The sequence below is a fragment of the Equus caballus genome, chromosome 27, assembly GCF_041296265.1.
Source record: "Equus caballus isolate H_3958 breed thoroughbred chromosome 27, TB-T2T, whole genome shotgun sequence".
NCBI lineage: Eukaryota > Metazoa > Chordata > Mammalia > Perissodactyla > Equidae > Equus > Equus caballus.
The window spans coordinates 23,192,026-23,210,886 of NC_091710.1; the positions used below are offsets into that span (position 1 = coordinate 23,192,026).

The window sequence follows — 18,861 nt, forward strand, 5'->3', positions numbered from 1 at the left end:
CCCGTAATGGGTATCCAACCATTAAATTAAGAAGTCACAGTGTTTGCAACAGTTTTTGCGAATATACGCATTTCGTCTCTTTGGATGGTATGTAAATGTAACAGAAAGAAACTTGTTTGCTATCAGTAACTTGAGCATTTTTATCTTTGTTCCTTTGCCTCACTGTAACTAGAAATTACTTCAGAAATCATCGACCTAAGTGAAAGATAAAAACAAAAGCCTCACCAGGCACCACCCTAACCTGAGAATTGAAAATTACACAGCTTTTCCTTCCTTAACAATAAAGTGAACGTGCGTCAGTATTGCTGTCTTCTCTTGAGCCCCCATCTGCCGGCTAGCTGCACATTACCTATGCCAACCCAGCTTTTCCCTTATCCCTCGAGCTCTTTCCCACTCCGCCACCTCCACCCTCCCGCTCACGTCGCGCATTTCCAACGCTCAGTGGCCGCCCGCGCGGCTCCGCCTTCAGTTGCCTCAACGCCTCAACTGCTGCCGTTCTGCCAGCCTGGCTCCAAGACAGCGGAGCCATGTTCCTTCTTGCGGTCCTTCTCACCGGAATTGGCGGGCTGCACGCAGGCCCTGGTAAGTCCGGATACTTGTTTCCCCTCCCAATCCAGGCTTCTGACGGGATTTGGCTAAGGAGCTGTAATTTTTGATCCAGCATCCTGGCCCAGACCTTAACCTGGCCCCTCGCTGTTGCCACCCACTTTCTCTTTGCCTCTCACTTCGGGGTCTGTGGCCAAGAAGGCAGAGGCAGCCTCTGGGCAGAAAATCTTTTCACCCCTCTGGGATGGTTTCCTTGTCTGTAAAGTGGAGAAAAATGATATATGTGATCTTTTCCACATACAAAATTATGCTATTCCAGAAATTATTGTATCACCATGGAGAAGGTATCAGTGATTTCCTGATTTTGGTGACTGCTGTCCTCCACCTGGTCCATTGAAAATTGTAGATCACGCTTATATTCATTATTCTATATGTTTTCCCTGCAAATGATCCCTCTGTCTTGATGCACTCGTGTTTTCTCATTTCTACACCTCTTTTACAACACTGTAATTTGTTACTCAGTGTTAGTCAGACTGCCTAATGAGGGGAGTGTGTGTGTGTGTGTGTGTGTGTAGAGAGAGAGAGAGAGAGAATAAAAATGGTTGAGATCTTGACAAGGGTTAAGAAACTTGTAGGTAAGAATGGCCAGAAAGACAACGGAAAGGAAGAGTATATGCAAAGATTATACAAAAATTTTTTGGTAGAGAAACAAAAGCAGGATTGGATTTAGAAATGGATAATGTAAGATTAAAAGTATCAAAATAACTTTGCTTATTTTTATTGTAGATCCTCATAAAACATTTCTACAGACCACGGTTCCTGAGAAGGTTTCATCATCTGACTCAAAAAGAGATCCAGAAAATGTAATTGGGAAATAATGTTTTTATGTCTTAAATTGTGTTAAGTTGCCTTTAATGTCAAGACCAAAGTTGCTGAATGTAGGCAGGAACTCAGTTCTTAGAGGCAGAGCTGACAACTCCTTGTTCACAAGTATTTTGACGTGTATGAGTGGGTGTGACTCTGTATGTGTGTGTTTTTCCATGGAGGATGAAGGATTTCAAGGATAGGATCCACCGGGGCCAGGACTAGGGAGAGGCAAGCAAAGGGCTTACTCAGGCACAAAATTTAACGGGGTGGCAAAAACCTGGGGTTCTCCCAGGACTAGGATTAGGGTGAGGTGAATGAGGAACTCAGAGTCAGGTCCTGTCTTTGTTTGAAATTTTGATACTGTGTTCAACCTAGTTGTTTTTTTTTTTTTTGCATTAATTCTGATTGTCTAAAATATTGCAGTGAAATAGCATTTGTGTTGATTACTGAGTTTTCTAGCCCCCTAGTTCTAGCCCTGGTGATTCCCCCCAGCTACTTGCCTCAGCTTTCTGTAAGTCAGTAAGGAGCTGAAAAGTGATCTAGTAATTAGCTTATAGACGGTTTATCAAAACCAGAAAGAGTTCCCAGATTTAGCAAATAAAAACCTGTGTGCCCAATTAAATTTGAATTATTTCTCATTGCTGGTGTATATACATAAAGATAAAATTATCGCATGGGGTGTACTAAATTTTAAATACTAAAAATTATTTGCTATTCATCTGAAATAAATTATGAGTATCTAAATTATCTGCCTCTTTCTTGAATTGTATTTCCCTGATGATTTGACTTTCCGTAACAGTTCTTTTTTTTGCAGAATTTGCTTATAAAATCCTTGCAGTTATTCCATTTATATTGTAACATAGTTTCTACAGTGGTCAATCCAATTTATTTCATTCTTCTTTCCATTGACCATTTGTTAGTGAGAAAACATACTGGACATTAGCATTGTGATATGGCATACTGAACATGTACTGACATTAAGTTAACAACTCTGATCATTGCTCTTCTTAACTTGCTTTTCCGTTCTTCACCATTGTGTCGTGCTTCTTTTTGTTTGTTTGTTTGTCTTTTTTTGGAGGAAGATTAGCCCTCAGCTAACTACTGCCAGTCCTCCTCTTTTTGCTGAGGAAACCTGGCTCTGAGCTAACATCCGTGCCCATCTTCCTCTAGTTTATACGTGGGACGCCTACCACAGCATGGCTGCCAAGCAGTGCCATGTCCGCACCCGGGATCCGAACCAGCGAACCCCGGGCCGCCGAGAAGCGGAACGTGCGAACTTAACCGCTGCGCCACCGGGCCGGCCCCTATAAACAGAACATTGTCATCAATTTTTCTTCCCTTCTTCTCTAACACTACGCAGGGTGATTCCACTTCTTCCCATGCTGGAAAAGTATTTAGTAACATCCAGATAAAAGAATTGAATTCTTCGAGGTATTAAAACTATTTCAAAAGATAGAACAAGTGCCATCAGCATTATTCACTTCAAGTTGGAATTTCTTTTCCTGTTCCTAAGTGATGTTGTCCCGTTTAAGAACAGAATTGACCCTCAAAGGCATACATTTGTCGGGGACGTTCAGTTCTTTCTTCAACACATTCAATTTTGAGCAATGGAATACTTCAATAACACTGTTTGCTCTTCTTCCAACTTGCAAAATCCTATTGCTAAAGAGAGAACTATGAAAAAGAAGTAGACTTCACTCAATGGATTATTTAAAAAGTCAACAAGAATTTTGGGGGCCTTGCTTTAGAATTAAAGCATGACTTCAGTGCTTCAAATAAACTTAGGATTCTCTCAGCTGCATTTGTTAAAAAGAGCCTACAGGTTTGGTGAATGCAAGAAACCTGAAGAATACTGGATGTCAACAAAATCACAAAAATCCTTTACTCACTCAGTTCAAACAGCATAGATGCTGAAGCAAGAGAACAATACCATGACAATGACCTCAGTGTCAGTAGAAAGTTTATCAGATGCTGTTTGAGCTGCATCATGCAGAATATGGCCAGAACAGCCAACACCTTCCACAGAATCATTCACACTTTGCTTCAATTTTGAATAAACGTTGTCTGCATAATTATGTAAACTTCCACAAAAATTGGTTTTATCTCCACCAAAAGCAGTATAATTTTTCTCATTAACTCAACTCAATAAGAGAGTCTTCAAAAGTTTGTTATTGTCTTTGATGCCCCATGTGGAAGGAATTTTACTTGAAAATAGCCTTAGAAGCAAGCCTTTTTTCCAATAGAAAAATACTATACAAGCCAAGGGAACATTTTTTCTACATTGTGATTACTTGCACCAGTGGCTGTGCCCCAACAAGGTGATGTGTAGATCTTTGCTAATTTCTGTAATTGCAAAGGGAGCCATTATATGCTTTAATTATTGCAGTGGATTTCAAACTGGGACCTGAAAATTTGCTTGTAATTTTGGAATCAGAAAGTACTTCTGGTAATTGTACATTCAAACAGTCATTTGAGCAGAAGGATTTATGATACACAGTGTGGAAAACCAATACAGTGTCTGCCGCAATTCTCTTTTTTTTTTTTTTTTTTTTTTTGAGGAAGATTAGCCCTGAGCTAACTACTGCCAATCCTCTTCTTTTTGCTGAGGAAGGCTGGCCTGAGGTAGCATCCATGCCCATCTTCCTCTACCTTATACATGGAACGCCTACCACAGCATGGCTTTTGCTAAGTGTTGCCATGTCCTCACCCAGGATCCAAACCTGCGAACCCTGGGCCACTGAGAAGTGGAACGTGTGAACTTAACTGCTGCACCAGCGGGTGGGCCCCCATTTTTTTTTTTTTTTGAGGAAGATTAGCTCTGAGCTAACATCTGCTGCCAATTCTCCTCTTTTTGCTGAGGAAAACTGGCCCTGAGCTAATATCCATGCCCATCTTCCTCTACCCTATACGTGGGACGCCTACCACAGCATGGCTTGCCAAGCGGTGCATAAGTCTGCATCTGCGATCCGAACTGGGGAACCCTGAGCCACTGAAGCAGAACACAGGCACCCAACCACTGTGCCACCTCGCTGGCCCCTGCTGCAATTCTTATATCCTCTTCACCTGAATTTTTCTGAATCTGGAAAATTTATTGTATCACCTTCTTTGGTACTGTATGAGGAAATCACTCATCTCTGTTGCTTAGCTATTAGTATATGCTGGTTTACATCGACTTTCCACCATTTTTTATGTGGAATGAACTGCTGCATCCTGCACAAAGAGTTTCAAAAGGATTTTTCCCTCAGCTGATAAATTTCTACTGTTCAGAAAATCCATCGCAAAATTTACACTTGTGTTTTGGCATTTTAGAGTTTAAATATACACAAATAAAAGAAGAGATAATAGTTTCAAAATATTTCAAAAAGAATGGAAAATATTAAATTTGATTATATTGTAGCTATATCAATGAGTCTGTCACTCACAAGTCCACACTCCTAACTAATCATAAACAACTTGAACTGTTGAAAGGATTGTGAACTTGTGAACAAACAATAAATTGAACTTGATATGTGATTCAGAAAAAATAGTGCACTTCCCGCTTGTCTGTAAGGGCCAGTTGTAATGATACAGTCTTCCGCAGCAAAGCTGGAGCTGTTCTTCTCTAAGGTTTTGGGAAGCCTGGTGTTCAGGCTTTTGGAACAAAGAGGGTTTAGGTGTTGATAGGCTTTCAGCTGTGTTAGTATGGTCCGTGGAGTAAGGCTCCTTGTTAACCCTCTCACTTTGAGAGTCTTCATCAGTGGAGTGAGACACTTACTGGCTCTTCTCTAGGAGCTGAGGCTGTCACTGAATGGTTCACTGTCAGAAACTTGGGGCTGTCATTGATTTGCCAGCTTTCAGAATCTGGTTAACTGCAGCTGTTGTTGATTGGCTGATTTTTGATCGTGTGCACTGACCGGAAGTTATCTCTAATGGAGGTTGCTTGTTCGTTTCTTGGGACTTTGGCCAAAGAACGGTGTTTTCCTTTCTTGAATATGAAAAATAAGTATTTTTAATACTCAGTCCTCCCTTTTAGACTTCTCTCAGACAAGCCCACAAAGAGAGAGAAGGGATTGTACAGGTCTTTATTTGTGGAAGCATGATTTTCAGCTAATGTTGCCATTTAAGTGATTTAAGCACCTGTTACAGTGGTGGAAAATAGCTCTGACTGCCAAATTTTTGTAATTTATTGGGAAGATATGAATACGGTATATTTAGGATGTTCTGACAAAGATATTACACAGGACAAAAATCATTAAATTCAGGGCGTGTCCATCTATACAGGATGCCTGGCAATCCTACACACACACCAAGGTGTTGAGGAATGAAAAATATTAATTTAGGGGCCGGCCCAGTGGCGCAGCAGTTAAGTTCACACGTTCCACTTTAGCTGCCCAGGGTTCAGCAATTCGAATCCCTGGTGCGGACCTATGCACTGCTTAGCAAGCCATGCTGTGGCAGGCTTCCCACATATAAAGTGGAGGAAGATGGGCATGCATGTTAGCTCAGGGCCGGTCTCCCTCAGCAAAAAGAGGAGGATTGGCGGTGGATGTTAGCTCAGGGCTAATATCACAAAAAAAAAAACAGACAGAAAAAATAATTTATTTGCATATTTATGTGTACCAAATGACTTCTCTGAGTTAGATATAGGAATTAAGGCAGCCTAGGCTTGTCATTCCAAATCTTCACTTATTGTTTGATCAAATAGGACCAAAAACAAAAAAAAGTGGCCCAATTATTTAGTTTCATGGGCAAAGAAAGAAGTAATACTAATTGCTTTTCCTTTTGTTCTCTCTTCCTTGGTTCCTGGGCAGAAAAGTATCATGGTAAAACGTTTTGCCCTGGACACATATTAATAACAAAAGTCGATGTAATAGTGACTCTTCCTGGAGCACGAATTGACTGAGCCAAGGCTATTCAAGGGGAGTTTGGAATAGTAAGATAGAGACTCAGGATATTATATAACATACCAAATGTATGCCAACTGAAACTGCTCTTTACAACCCCTTGGCATTTGATTTTTTATTAATATTGTTTGGTATTTACTTCTCAGTATCCTACAGGTATAGTGTAGTGTTTTCATGTTGTTTAGCTTTATTTAAATAATAATATTTGCATACTTTTTTCAATCATAACCACCAGAACCCTAGTTCTATTTTAAATGAATTTTGTGAATGATAGTGGTATAGTTGATTCCTTCCACAAGAACAACCAAAATGAACAATATGGACAATCTATGTCATCATTCCTGCAACTGGAAGTTTTGCTAGTAGAGCAAACTAGTGAAGACTTGTCCAGGAAAAAACAGTATGACCCAGAATATCCTTTAGCTCCTCACACCCCACCAACTACCCTGCCCTCATATGAAACAGTGAAGGTGGGAAATTCATCAATTCCTGCTTACTTAGAAAGAATTATTACTGTGTTTCACAACGGCTTCCAATTCATTCCAGCAACAATGCAATATGTTCTTAAGAGGGATTTATAGCTTGATTTCTGTGGTTAATTTGATTCAAATTTAGTGTTTCTGGAAATATTCCATAGAGGATTTTTGGGACCTCAGGTACAGATATGTATCCCCCCCTTCATTTCATAGCACACTATGATTAATGGTCCCATCAAGCCTCTTATTCTTATATTTTCTCCCTTATTCCTATTCCCCATTCTCATTTCCCTCTTCCATCCAATGACAGCTATACAAATGGTACTTGATATATTTATTTATGTATGTATATATGTTTGTGTAATATTGCAGTAGACAGAATTCTAAATGGCCCTTAGGATTCCTGCTCCCTGGTGCATGCACGCTGTGTAATTCCTTCCCCTTGAGTGTTAGTGGGACCTGTAAATATGATGGGTTAGTTTGTGTTATACAAGACTCCATTGCAGCTTTCTGGAGTATTTCTCCAGCTGGCCTCAAAGAAGACAAAAACTGCCATGTTGTGAACATGCCTATGGGGACATTATGGCAAGGAAAGCTGGCAGCCTCTATGAGCTAGAAGCAACCTTGACTGACAGTCAGCAAGTAAATGGTGACGTCAATAATAAAATTACAAGGAGATAAATTCTGCAGTCAATCAATGAGCTTACTCAGCCTTCAGATGAGATCACAGCTGCAGCCAACACCTTAATAAGTATAATTTAACTTTGTGATTTCTGTCATTCTGATAGACTTAAGTGATATCTCATTGTTGTTTTAATTTTCATTTCTTAAATAATTATTGAGACAAAGATCTTCGTGTTGAGGGATAAAATTTATATACAGTTAAAAGCATAGATCTTAAGTGTACAGTTCCTTGGGGTTTTGCAAATGTACATATTCTTGTAGTCAATACTTAAATCAAGATAAAGATCATCCCAGAAATTCCCATATGTCCCTTTCTAGTTAATTCCCTCACCACCCCAAAGGCACTGTTATGATTTCTATCATCATAAATTAGTTTCGCCTATTTTTAAACATTATATAAATTAAACCATGCAGTAAGTGTGTGGGGCTCTCTATCTCTGGTTCTCTCCTGTCTGATTTCAACCTGACTTTATAGCAGCTATGGTTGCTCCATACACTATGCTTTGGTTCTTTAGAGTTTAGCTTCATGGTGCCCACTTCATCTTGCTGTAAGACTAAAATGCATAAATAGATAGAACTTGCATTATGTCATTCCCTTTTTTCAAGTGTTCGCTCATTTCTAGACTGTGGCAGCTTTTGTTCACTTTTCAATGCCTTCAGGTCATTTTTTTTGTGATTTTTGAGCAGAATGTACATTTGTTATGTGTAGTAAGGCTAGTTCTAGTAGAAGCTGCTTGATCAAAGTAGTGGAGGCTTATCCTTGATTTAAGAAGACCTTACTTTTTCAAAGATGAGTCATTTACTTAAAATTCATGTATGTGGTATATCTTTCCATATATTTTAGGTTTTCTTTCGGTAAGGTTTAGTAGTTTTAGTGTTGATGTCATACAAATCTTTTGTTAAATTTATTCTCAGTTTTTAAACATATTTTATTATTTCTTTCTTCTCCCCAAAGCCCCCCAGTACATAGTTGTATATTCTAGTTGTGAGTGCCTCTGGTTGTGCTATGTGGGACGCTGCCTCAGCATGGCCTGATGAGCAGTGCTACGTCGGCTTCAGGGATCCAAACCGGTGAAACCTCAGGCCACCAAAGCTGAGCACGCAAACTTAACCACTCGGCCATAGGGCCAGCCCCCTAGCATATTTTAATGCTATAATAAATGGTGTTGTTTCTTTAAGTTCATTTTCTAATTGCTTGTTGCTTGTCCCTAGATACACTATTGATTTTCAAAATTTGATGAGACATGCTTTATATATTTTGGAGATATGATATTAATTGCATAAAATTTTTAGGATTGTAATATTTTATTATTTTTTTTCTTTTTTGAGAAAGATTAGCCCTGAGCTAACATCTGTGCCCATCTTCCTCTATTTTGTATAAGGGATGCCTGCCACAGCATGGCCTGATAAGTGGTGTGTAAGTCCGCACCTGGGATCTAAACCAGTGAACACTGGGCAGTGGAAGCAGAACGGGAGAACTTAACTGCTGCACCACAAGGATGGGCCCTATGAGATTTTAACTTTTAATTGATGCTTTTTATCATTATGAAATGTCCCCCTGTGTTTTTTGTAATCCGTCTTAAATTATATTATATAATGCTTGCTATTAATATAGCTACATTAGTTTTCTTTTCCGTATTGTTTGCATGGTATAACATTTTTCATCCTTTTATTTTCAATGTTTTTATATTTAAAATGCTTCACTTTTATAAAGTGTATAATTATTATTTTTAAAATCTGTTTAGTTTTTCTTCCTTAATTTTTCTTTCTTCCATTGTTTATAATCCATGATGTGATTTTTATTATTTTAATCTTCTTTATTAGGCTATTAGTGATGCATTCTTTTATTATTCTATTAGTGGTTACACTTGTGATTACAACATGCATCCTTAATTTATTACCTGCTATATTAAATTTGTATTTTTACCACTTCCTGAATAACTCAAGAACATTGAAACTTTAGTCCATTTATATCCTTCCTGTCATTTGTGCTATTGTCATGTATTTTACCATTATGTGTGTTTTTTTCAATCACAGGGGCAAATAGCATTACCATTATAAACAAATGATATTCACTTACATTTACTGACATATTTTCTTTCTCCTTTGTTCTTCATTCTCTTTTACACTTTCACAGTTCTGTCTTGGAGCAATTTTCTTTCCATTAAAAAAACTATTTTTAGTGTTTCTTTCAGTGCAGGTTTTCTGTCAATGAATTCTCTCCTCTCCACTTGTGAGGAAATGTGTTTATTTTGCTTGTATATTTGCTGGATATTTCTACTGGCTATAAAACTCTTGATTGGATATTATTTTCTTTCAGCACTTTAAAGATATCATTCCATTGCCCTCTGGGGTCCATTATTTCTTTGGGAGAGTTACTTATACATTATTGAAAAATTGTTTTTAAAGTAATATGTGCTTTTTCTCTTGCTGCTTTTTAAATATGTTCTCCTTGTCTTTTATTTTAGCTGTTTGAATATGATATGCTTAGGTTTTACTTTCTTTGTATTCATCCTCCTTTGGATTCATAGGATTTTGGATTTTGAGATTATGGATTGTTATTGGAAATCTTTCATAAGCTTTGGAAAATTTCACCCATTAATTCTTCAAATATCATTTCTTTCCTAGTCTCTATCTCTGTATTTCTCTTGTACTATAATTACATTAATATTAGACATTTTTAATGGGTCACATTTATTTAATTTTTTTTATGTATACTCTTTTTGTGCTTCAATCTGGATATTTTCTACTGACCTGTATTTCTGTTCACCAATCATATCTTCTTCTATGTCTAATCTTCTCTTAAACCATTTTATTGAACTTTTAATAACATATATTGCATTTTTTGCTTATAATTTCAACTTGATTATTAGAGATTCTACAGTTCTACTGAAATTCTCCATCATTTTCTCATTTTACTCATGGTGGTTATACATATTATACTTGGCTTTGTTATTATTCTCTATTTTTATTTGTATTTTAGTAATTAGATCCTGTTCTTCAGCAATTCTTCTAATTTTTTATTGAAAGTTAGTGTGTTAGTTTGCTAGGGCTGCCACAGCAAAGTAACACAAACAACGTGGCTTAAACAACAAAAGTTTATTGTCTCACAGTTCTGGAGGCTAGAAGTCCAAGATCAAGGTGATGGCGAAGTTGGTTCTTCCTGTGAGGGAAGATCTGTGAGAGAAGGATCTGCTCCAGGCCTCTATCATTGGCTTGTAGATGGATGTCTTCTCCTTATGCATCCTCACATGGCATTCTCCCTTTGCGTATGTCTGTATCTAAACTTCCCCTTTGTATAAGGATACTGATCATCTCGGGTTATAGGCCAAGCTAATTACCTCATTTTCACTTTATTATCTCTGTAAAGACCCTATCTCTGGATCAGGTCACATTCTGAGGTACTGGAGTTAGGAATTCACATATAAATTTGGAGGGAGGGGAACACAATTCAATCCAAACATTTGGATGTTGTGTGGGAAAACTCAGAAGCTCTGGACAGTGTCTTTTTTTCCTCCTGTCAGTTTTGTACATTTCTTATTAATTACATTCTAATTTCTTTATGGTTTTTGCCTTATAAGATATGTGGACTTTAGGTTTTATTGGTACTATCATATTCTCCTTTATTTCTCAACATATTTGTTTAAGAACAAGGGATATTTATTTATTTATTTATTTATGAAGAAGATTGCCCCTGAGCTAACATCTGTGCCAATATTCCTCTCTTTTATACGTGGGATGCCACCACAGCATGGCTTGATGAGTGGTGTGTATGTCCACCTCTTGGATCTGAACCTGTGAACTCCAGGCCTCTGAAGAAGAGCATGTGAACTTAACCACTATGCCACTAGGCCACCCCCAGCAAGGAATTTTTAGGGGGCACAATTTTCAAGATCACTTTCAGGACCTATACTTCTTTCCAGAGTTCAAATCAGTGCATCTTCTCAGAACATTTATCTCTTGCAAAGAATCTTGTTCTGCTCTAATACAAAGTTAAGGAAATTAAAACTTTTAAATGGCTATTTCTTTTGAAATATAATTTTATACAATTAACCAAATAAATAATTTGATGACTCATATTTTCTGTTATCTTCTCGGGAGTTCTCTAGACACATCTCTGCTCTCTCTCTATCCTCTCCTACCATCTATTCCAGTGGAGTTTCATTGCTTACGTGGAAAAGGAAATTGCAATGGTACTATTTGTCTTATGTTGGTAGAGTACATTTCTTGTAGTTCTGTCTTTTAGGAGTGTCTCCTCCAATGAGCATGGCAATTTACTTTCCAGGAGGACTGGGAATAAGCAAGCAACAGGTTATCTCAAGTGAGGTGGGCATCTTTGGTATTTGCCTTGGGCATGGTGAAATGGTGGTGTGTGTCTAAGCCAAAAGATAACAATCATCAGGAAACTTCTTTCTCAGAAATGTGAGTAATGGTGAATAGTAGGCATGTGGAGATTCTACCACCTAGTTCTCAATTCAGAATCCTGAGGCTTCAAATATCCACATGAGAAGGGAAACACATATAATGGTTATATATTATTAGTATTAATTTCATCAATATTTTTAAAGCATAAGTTAGAGGAAATATTATTTAACATATATTATTTATGTGTTACTATTGAAATTTTTTTGGATACTCATGTTGCAGATTGCTTATATTATTACCATAGAAGAAAAACCATATTTTATCCATCTCACAAAGCAGTAAGTAATTATTTTATCCTTTCAAATTTTAATTCTTTGGTTTCTTGATTTTTAAAAATAGTTATGAATAGAATCATTTCAATTCAAATGTATATTTGATACCTATATTCATTTGATACCTATTCTATATCCATTATTGAATAAAGTCCTAGGCATACAAAAGACAATAAAACATGGTCGACGGTTAAAGAATTTATAATACCAGAAGATATATTCAAACACATTAATTAGAGAAATGGAGAATTTTATAGTATGTTATTATGATACATGTGTAAATGGTATTCTTTGGAAATCAGGGAAGGCTTTTTGGAAAGAGGTAAGAGATGACTTGTAGCTTGAGGGAAGATACCTAGTTAGCTCTGTAAAGAAGTGGGGTAGTATAGGAGGAATTCTGTTTAGAAGAAATCATATGCAAAACATGGAGGAGTGAAACAGAGTGGATTCTGTGGTGTGCAAAAAGTCAGTGTGAATTACTAAAGGACATACTTTATGGAAGATTGAAGTAGAAGATTTTGGAAAGGTAGGCAGGAGCCAGGTTGTAGGAGATCTGTAATGCTATGATAAGGATACTGGAAGCCAAAAATGTTTTTAAGCATGTACTTATATAGGCCCATTGAGTCTTGCAGGCTATTTTTGGGGAGGAAGAAGTAGAGGCGGGGTGTCTAAGTATATGATTATATAATAGTTTAGGTGAGTGATGATGGTGGCTTGAACAACGGCATTGGTCATAGCTCTGGAAAGAAAAAGTCAAAAGACCTTGGAGACAGATTTGATAGAGTGATTGGGAAACAGTGAGGAATCTTGCATAGTTTACTTATTGCTTAAGAAAATGGGTAGGTTATAGTGTAATTAAATGAGGAATATGAACACAGAGATGTTTATGTGAGGAAGAGGTGAGTTTGGTTTGCAGTGCCTATAAAATATCCAAGTGGGTTTTTCTACTAGGTATATGAATATAGGAATTTGCATCTCTGGGGATATTGGCAATAGGGATAAAGATTTAGCAGTAATCAATAGTTTGGCTGTAATATTTTTTTTTTAATGAGAGCTTACAGAGTGCATATAGGCTAGTGGCTAAAGGCTGAATCCCAGGAAAGACCAATATGTCTGGGATAGGTAGAACAAAAATGAGCAGCCAACATGGAAGATCAAGCTGGAAGTGTCAGCGAGGTAGGAAGATAAGCAGAAGGGTGATGTGTGATGTAAATTAAGTGATTAGATGAAGTGGCCCCAGTTTCAAAAATTATGCTAGAAGTCCACTGCAATGATTATTTTAAAATTGTCTTTTGGATTTGAAATTCTGGTGGTTATGAATCTTTTCCAGAGCAGTTTCAAGCTGAATAAGAATTTGCAAAGTGGAGAAACTGTGTAGACTACTCTTTTGACAAAATCTGTTCAGAATTGAAAATACATAGGGAATAGCTCAAGTAGGACATGGGGTCAAGGGAGAGTTATTTAGAGTGGTAAAGACTTGATAATAAACTTTTAAATAGTATTGAGACAAAAAAACAGTAGAGAGGAAGTTTGAAATTATAGGATCGAAAAAGTATGTGTCTTTACTATATAGCACAGGATGAAATTCGTAGTACAACTGTTAAGAGTTTGCTTTGAACAAAAGGAGTAGTCATCCTCTAGAAATAAAGATAAGGAATGAGGGTGGGTACAGGTGATCTGAAAGTGAGGTGACATGGAGGTTATGTGAGTTGATTGACAGAAGTGGTTTCAAGTTTTTGAATAGTTCTCAAGGAAAATGAAAGAAAATTCTGACCAAAGTTATTGAAAAGAACTTGGTAATTAGCTACACTTAGTGAATAGGAATTTATAGTGATGCCAAGAAAATCTGTCTAAGTTCTGTCATAACACTAAATTTTAATTTTGAGATTCAGGTTTAATTTCTGGAATCAATGAGCAATAAAGACAAAGATAAGAAAGTTTTATGCTGGAAATTGGGACCTGTGTTATTTCACCATTTGATATTTCTAGCAATTTGGGCTGTTTGTTATCATGCATTTTAGTATTGTACGTCACTATAGTTAAAATGCCTCCCTCAGCACCTAATTTATTGTAAATGACAGAAAAGTATCTGGACAATAGGATATGCCAAGATATTTGGCACTACATTAAATTCCTCAGTAAAAAAGAAAATTTCTATTATGAAGAATAATTTTTTCTATTTTATATTTCACAACTTGAGCATGTTTTTGTGCTTTCTGCCTAGATCATTTCTATCTTCAGTTTTTGTTGTTTATTCTTATGACAAAGATGATACCCAACGTTCTAAGCCTTTGTTAGCTCAGGTAAGACCTAGAATTTTTACAGATTTCTTATTCTGGATTTTCTTTAAAAATATGAATATTCTGAAATTACTAGAATATTATTTTGCATATTCACTAAAATCGAATAACCTGGACTAGTTCTTATTTTTACCTGGCACCACTTCATTGGGCAATTGCCATTCACATTAAAGTCCTAAGGTAGCTAAAGTAGTAAATATAAATGACACATCTGGGGGATGTCTATTTTTAAAATAAGTTATCCATTTCTTTTTCTTTGTGTGGTTTTTTCCAGATGGATTGCAATTACCATGGATATGTTGCAGGTTTTCCAAATTCTCTTGTGTCACTCAACACTTGTTCAGGACTCAGGTTGTAGCCCATTTAAAAATATTTTATTTGCCAGTATTAGACCCTGCAGGTCTATAAGTTGGTCCTCCCTGTATCTTTTCTAGTTCTGCAGTCCCTGTGTTATTCCCGTTCCCTAAGGAGTGAACCAGAATTACTGATAAAATAGAGTTGGTCACCCTGGCTGCATCGGTTCCTGATGGGAGGCTACTTGTTGATTCTGATGGGATAAGCTGCTTGAGGCTTTGAACAATCTTGAGTGTAGGAGGGGGTTGATTGGTCCATACGTCTGTAGTTTTCCCAAATTCTTTACGTTTTTACTCATTTGTTAATTTCCTAGAATGAGTGACAGCTGTAAAATGTCTGAATCTGATAGACACTTTGGGTCTACTCTCAGTTGTTTGTAGACAGGTAGTACCTCCAATTCAGCGCACACACAAATGATTTAGGGCACTATGTGTCAGGGGAGAGTTAAGTGTCTTAAAAAGAAAAAAGGGACCTGATACTAATGATAAGTGCCTATACAGCCTATGGGCTTGTTTAGAAAATGTGTACCCTAAAGGCAAGGGTCATAGCTTGTTAAAGCACGTGAATCCATTCCACTAACATGCTTTCTTTAAGATAATCAAAATATTTCCCTCAGAGTATTTTTAATATAAAGCAATACGTATCCAATGGTATCACCGGTCCAGTTCCCGGGTAATACCTGAAAGAATAAAGAGATAAAGTAGAAAAACTAAGGTAACTTTAAATGTGAAAAAAAAAATCCTGGCCAAAATTTCTTATTAGAATATTAGATTATAGTTTTGGTAGAATCATTTCAGACTTCTTTTGATTATCTTAACATTCAGGGGAACATTGCAGATTAAAAACGTCTCATATGGAATCGAACCAATGGAGGCTATATCAGGATTCGTGCACATGATTTATAAGGAAAAAAATGATAACGCTAATATTCGTCTCTTAGGAGAAGATGAAACTTACAGCCGTAATTCAGAATTTCAAATGAGAGAAAGTTCAAAAGTAAGTGTTGACTTTCTAATTTTAACTTATTAGTATAATTTTGTGAAACGAAAAATACTTTCAGAGCAAAATTTAGTGACTTACAATCATAAAATTACTTTTTCGTGAGGGCCCTGTATGACTTTTAAAATGGATAGAGAATGAAATTAAGTTCTTTGTTATGCTTGTTATTAAAGTCTAGCAAAAATTTAGGTAATTAATCTTAGAAACCAGTATGTGAATATAGGATTAAAGAAAGCAAAATAAATAATGTTCACATGTGGGCATTTGGATAATTAGTGTAAATTATTCATTTTCCTCAATTACTCTGATAATTTAGGTGAAAATATTATGTGATCTGGATTTCTAAGTTAAATCATTGTTTCATGAGAGTTCAGAAATGAATATCAGTGGCTTACATAGGTACATGTTAAGCAAAGTGATGAGCTCCTCCTCCTGAAAGACCTATAAATTGCCATCAGTAAGATACCTGGCTCTCCTGAGCTGCCATTGACCGTACACTTCAGTAATATTTTTCTAAACTCTATTGTTTGCTAAAAGTAGTTTCCTAATAAGTTGTAGCAGAATATCTGTCCATGTGTAGTTACTGTGAAAATTATCACAAGACTGAGGAAAGAAAAGCTTTATGTTATAAACTTTCAATTTGTTATAAAAATTCAATTTTCAATTTCAGCTGTTGCTAAAATCAAAAGATATCTGAATTTTTATCTAGCTTGAAATATCGTTGAAAATTCTTATTAACCTGAAGCACCTTTTAGACTGAAATTTTCTGAATGGTAGCTAAATTTTGTATTTGACACAGTCTTGTTATAGCCATGTTAGTAGCAACATGTCTCTCAGTTTGTCTCTGAGGATAAATTTTAATAGAAGGTAAATTTTTGGAAATTCCTCAGGACCCATGTTGTGTGTTTTTCAGAGAACTGAATCATTTAAGTCATTCCCTCGATATCTTGAAATGTATATTGTTGTGGATAAAAATCTGGTAGGTCCTTTTTTATGTATTGTTATTTTTAAATGATTTAATATTTGTCTTTTAACTTTATTTCAATGATGTAATAAAAATTTTAAACATTTTTTGTGTTTTGATAAATGTTTATTTTGCTTTTGCAATTAATAAGTGCTTAAAAATTGTGAATAAACTAAGTTTTTGTTAATTCACTTATTTTTTATATAAGATCTCTCTAATTGCTTTTGTAAAAGGAAGCATCTTTTCATTTTCTAAAGCTTGTCAGGAATTTTTCTTTTTTTAAAAAAAACGGACTACATCCTCAATGAAAGTACAGATTAAAATTCCTCCAAACCCTCAACCCTGACATGCACCAATAATGTTTAACTGCCTCGGCCTAATTGGAAGGGTAGTCTACAAAAATAAATATGCTGCTTCTTTCAAGCAAAGGGAGAAAACAAGTTATCTGTTTTGTTCTCAGTTCTAGGTACATGCAATTACAGAAAAACAAACGAAATTCTCGTATTGAGGATTCATGACTAAACTTCAGATCTTGTATGTGTTAAGATTTTGAATTTATAAAACATAGGTGGTTAGGAGATTCTAAGCTATAAGGCAACGTTTGTCCCAGGTTGGTAAAATCCAAGGGCACCTAATGGAAGCAGATAGTAGTTCTGGAGAAATGTATCTTCAAGTAGGATTCTCATAGATTAATATCAGCCATATATGAGCTCAAAATCTGGAATAAAATTAGCCACCGTGAACAAGGTTTAGCAAAACAAAAATGGTGGATTTAGATCCAGAAAACCTTCAGATATTAAGATTTTAAGATATGTTGTAAAATAAAAATATTATTTCCCATAAGGGAATCTGTTTCTTCCAGAAACAGGGAAGCTGAGCTAAATGTTGTCAGAGTTAACAAAAATTGAAGTGTATGGCTCACTAAAGAGTCAGAGGGTTTTATAGTATAGCTATGTTGACTCAGTACAAATCCAGTGCATACTCTGAAATCATATTCCTGTAAAAGTACAAAGCAATTAGAAGTAGGAAAGCAGAATTTCAAGTGTAATCAATCAAAAAAAAAGAAGGAAATAAAGGAAAATAAAAACATTATACATTAAGCATTTGTTTCGTAAATGTGGGGCAAATTTAAATGCTGAGGTTAAGATAAAAGATTTTAACTCAAATATACAGTTATTTAGATGTAGAAGGACAAAGTACTGCAATTAAAAAACAAAGATAAAGATCCATTAAAAGCAAAGACAGAGATTATCATGCAAGACAAACACACATACATGCACATGTTCTGCTTACAACTGATGTATCTAAAATATGGCACTTATGAAAGTAAAAGATTGTGAAAATATACCATAAAAACAAAAACTCTAAAAACTTGTTTAGCCAGATTAATATTAGATGAAGTGGACTTTAAGATAAGTGTATCTATTACTGCATAGCAAACTATTCCAAAATTTAGTGGCTTAAACCAATAACCACTTTTTTATTTTGTTGGGAGCTGAGAGATGTTTTTGGAGTTTTATCAAGCTCAGACCCTTTTAAGTCTAATTTGGTAGCCTTTTAACGATACAGCTATCTTAAAAACTTTGTTGGCTTTCTCTCTGTTTCCTTTTTACTGGATTACTTTTTAACTCCTTCTTTCCTCACAGAGAAAGTGTTCTTTATTAAGATTTCAGAGGTATAGGGATACACTTAAAGAGGTACCAACTACTTAATTTAAACAAATATCCATTGCTATGTGGTTACCAGTGGCAGACGTGAGGAGTGGCTGTGGCCTTGGTGAAGCCCAGTGGGAAGGTTGCTGCGAAGTTCCCCCAGCGTCCTTGAAATAGCCCACCAGTGGGAAGTTACCCATTTCTCTAATTATTTTCTAGTCAAGATGTACCTTTTGTTGTATTTCATAGTAAACTAGATTTATCAGTTATACATACACGGTTTAGAGTCAGATCTAGGATTGTTTCCTAGTTTTGTGCATTAAACTGTGTAATCATTTTTTTATTGTGGTAAAAATCATAACATTAAATTTGCCATCTTAACCATTTTAAAATGTACAGTTCAGTAGTCTTAAGTCTATTCACATTATCGTGCTACAGA

The 18,861-nt window shown here is 36.1% G+C and overlaps 1 protein-coding gene across 42 annotated transcripts in view; it reads left to right on the forward strand.

Moving 5' to 3' along the window:
• Nucleotides 1-275: 275 nt before the first annotated feature.
• Nucleotides 276-18,861, forward strand: part of LOC100057011 (disintegrin and metalloproteinase domain-containing protein 5) — a 161,490-nt gene continuing 142,904 nt past the window's right edge. For 12 of the 42 annotated variants that reach the window (XR_011433218.1, XR_011433217.1, XR_011433216.1 and 9 more), the window contains exons 1-7: nt 397-582; nt 1,333-1,409; nt 12,104-12,159; nt 14,378-14,456; nt 14,728-14,804; nt 15,632-15,803; nt 16,720-16,785. Coding sequence is in view for 21 of the 42 variants with exons in the window: in XM_070252948.1 (XP_070109049.1) it covers nt 528-582; nt 1,333-1,409; nt 12,104-12,159; nt 14,378-14,456; nt 14,728-14,804; nt 15,632-15,803; nt 16,720-16,785 (582 nt within the window). In the remaining 21 variants the exon portion in view is untranslated. Of the gene's footprint in view, nt 583-1,332; nt 1,410-12,103; nt 12,160-14,377; nt 14,457-14,727; nt 14,805-15,631; nt 15,804-16,719; nt 16,786-18,861 lie in introns of all 42 variants that reach the window. The other 30 variants (XR_011433220.1, XR_011433221.1, XR_011433224.1 and 27 more) reach the window with 13 other exon arrangements.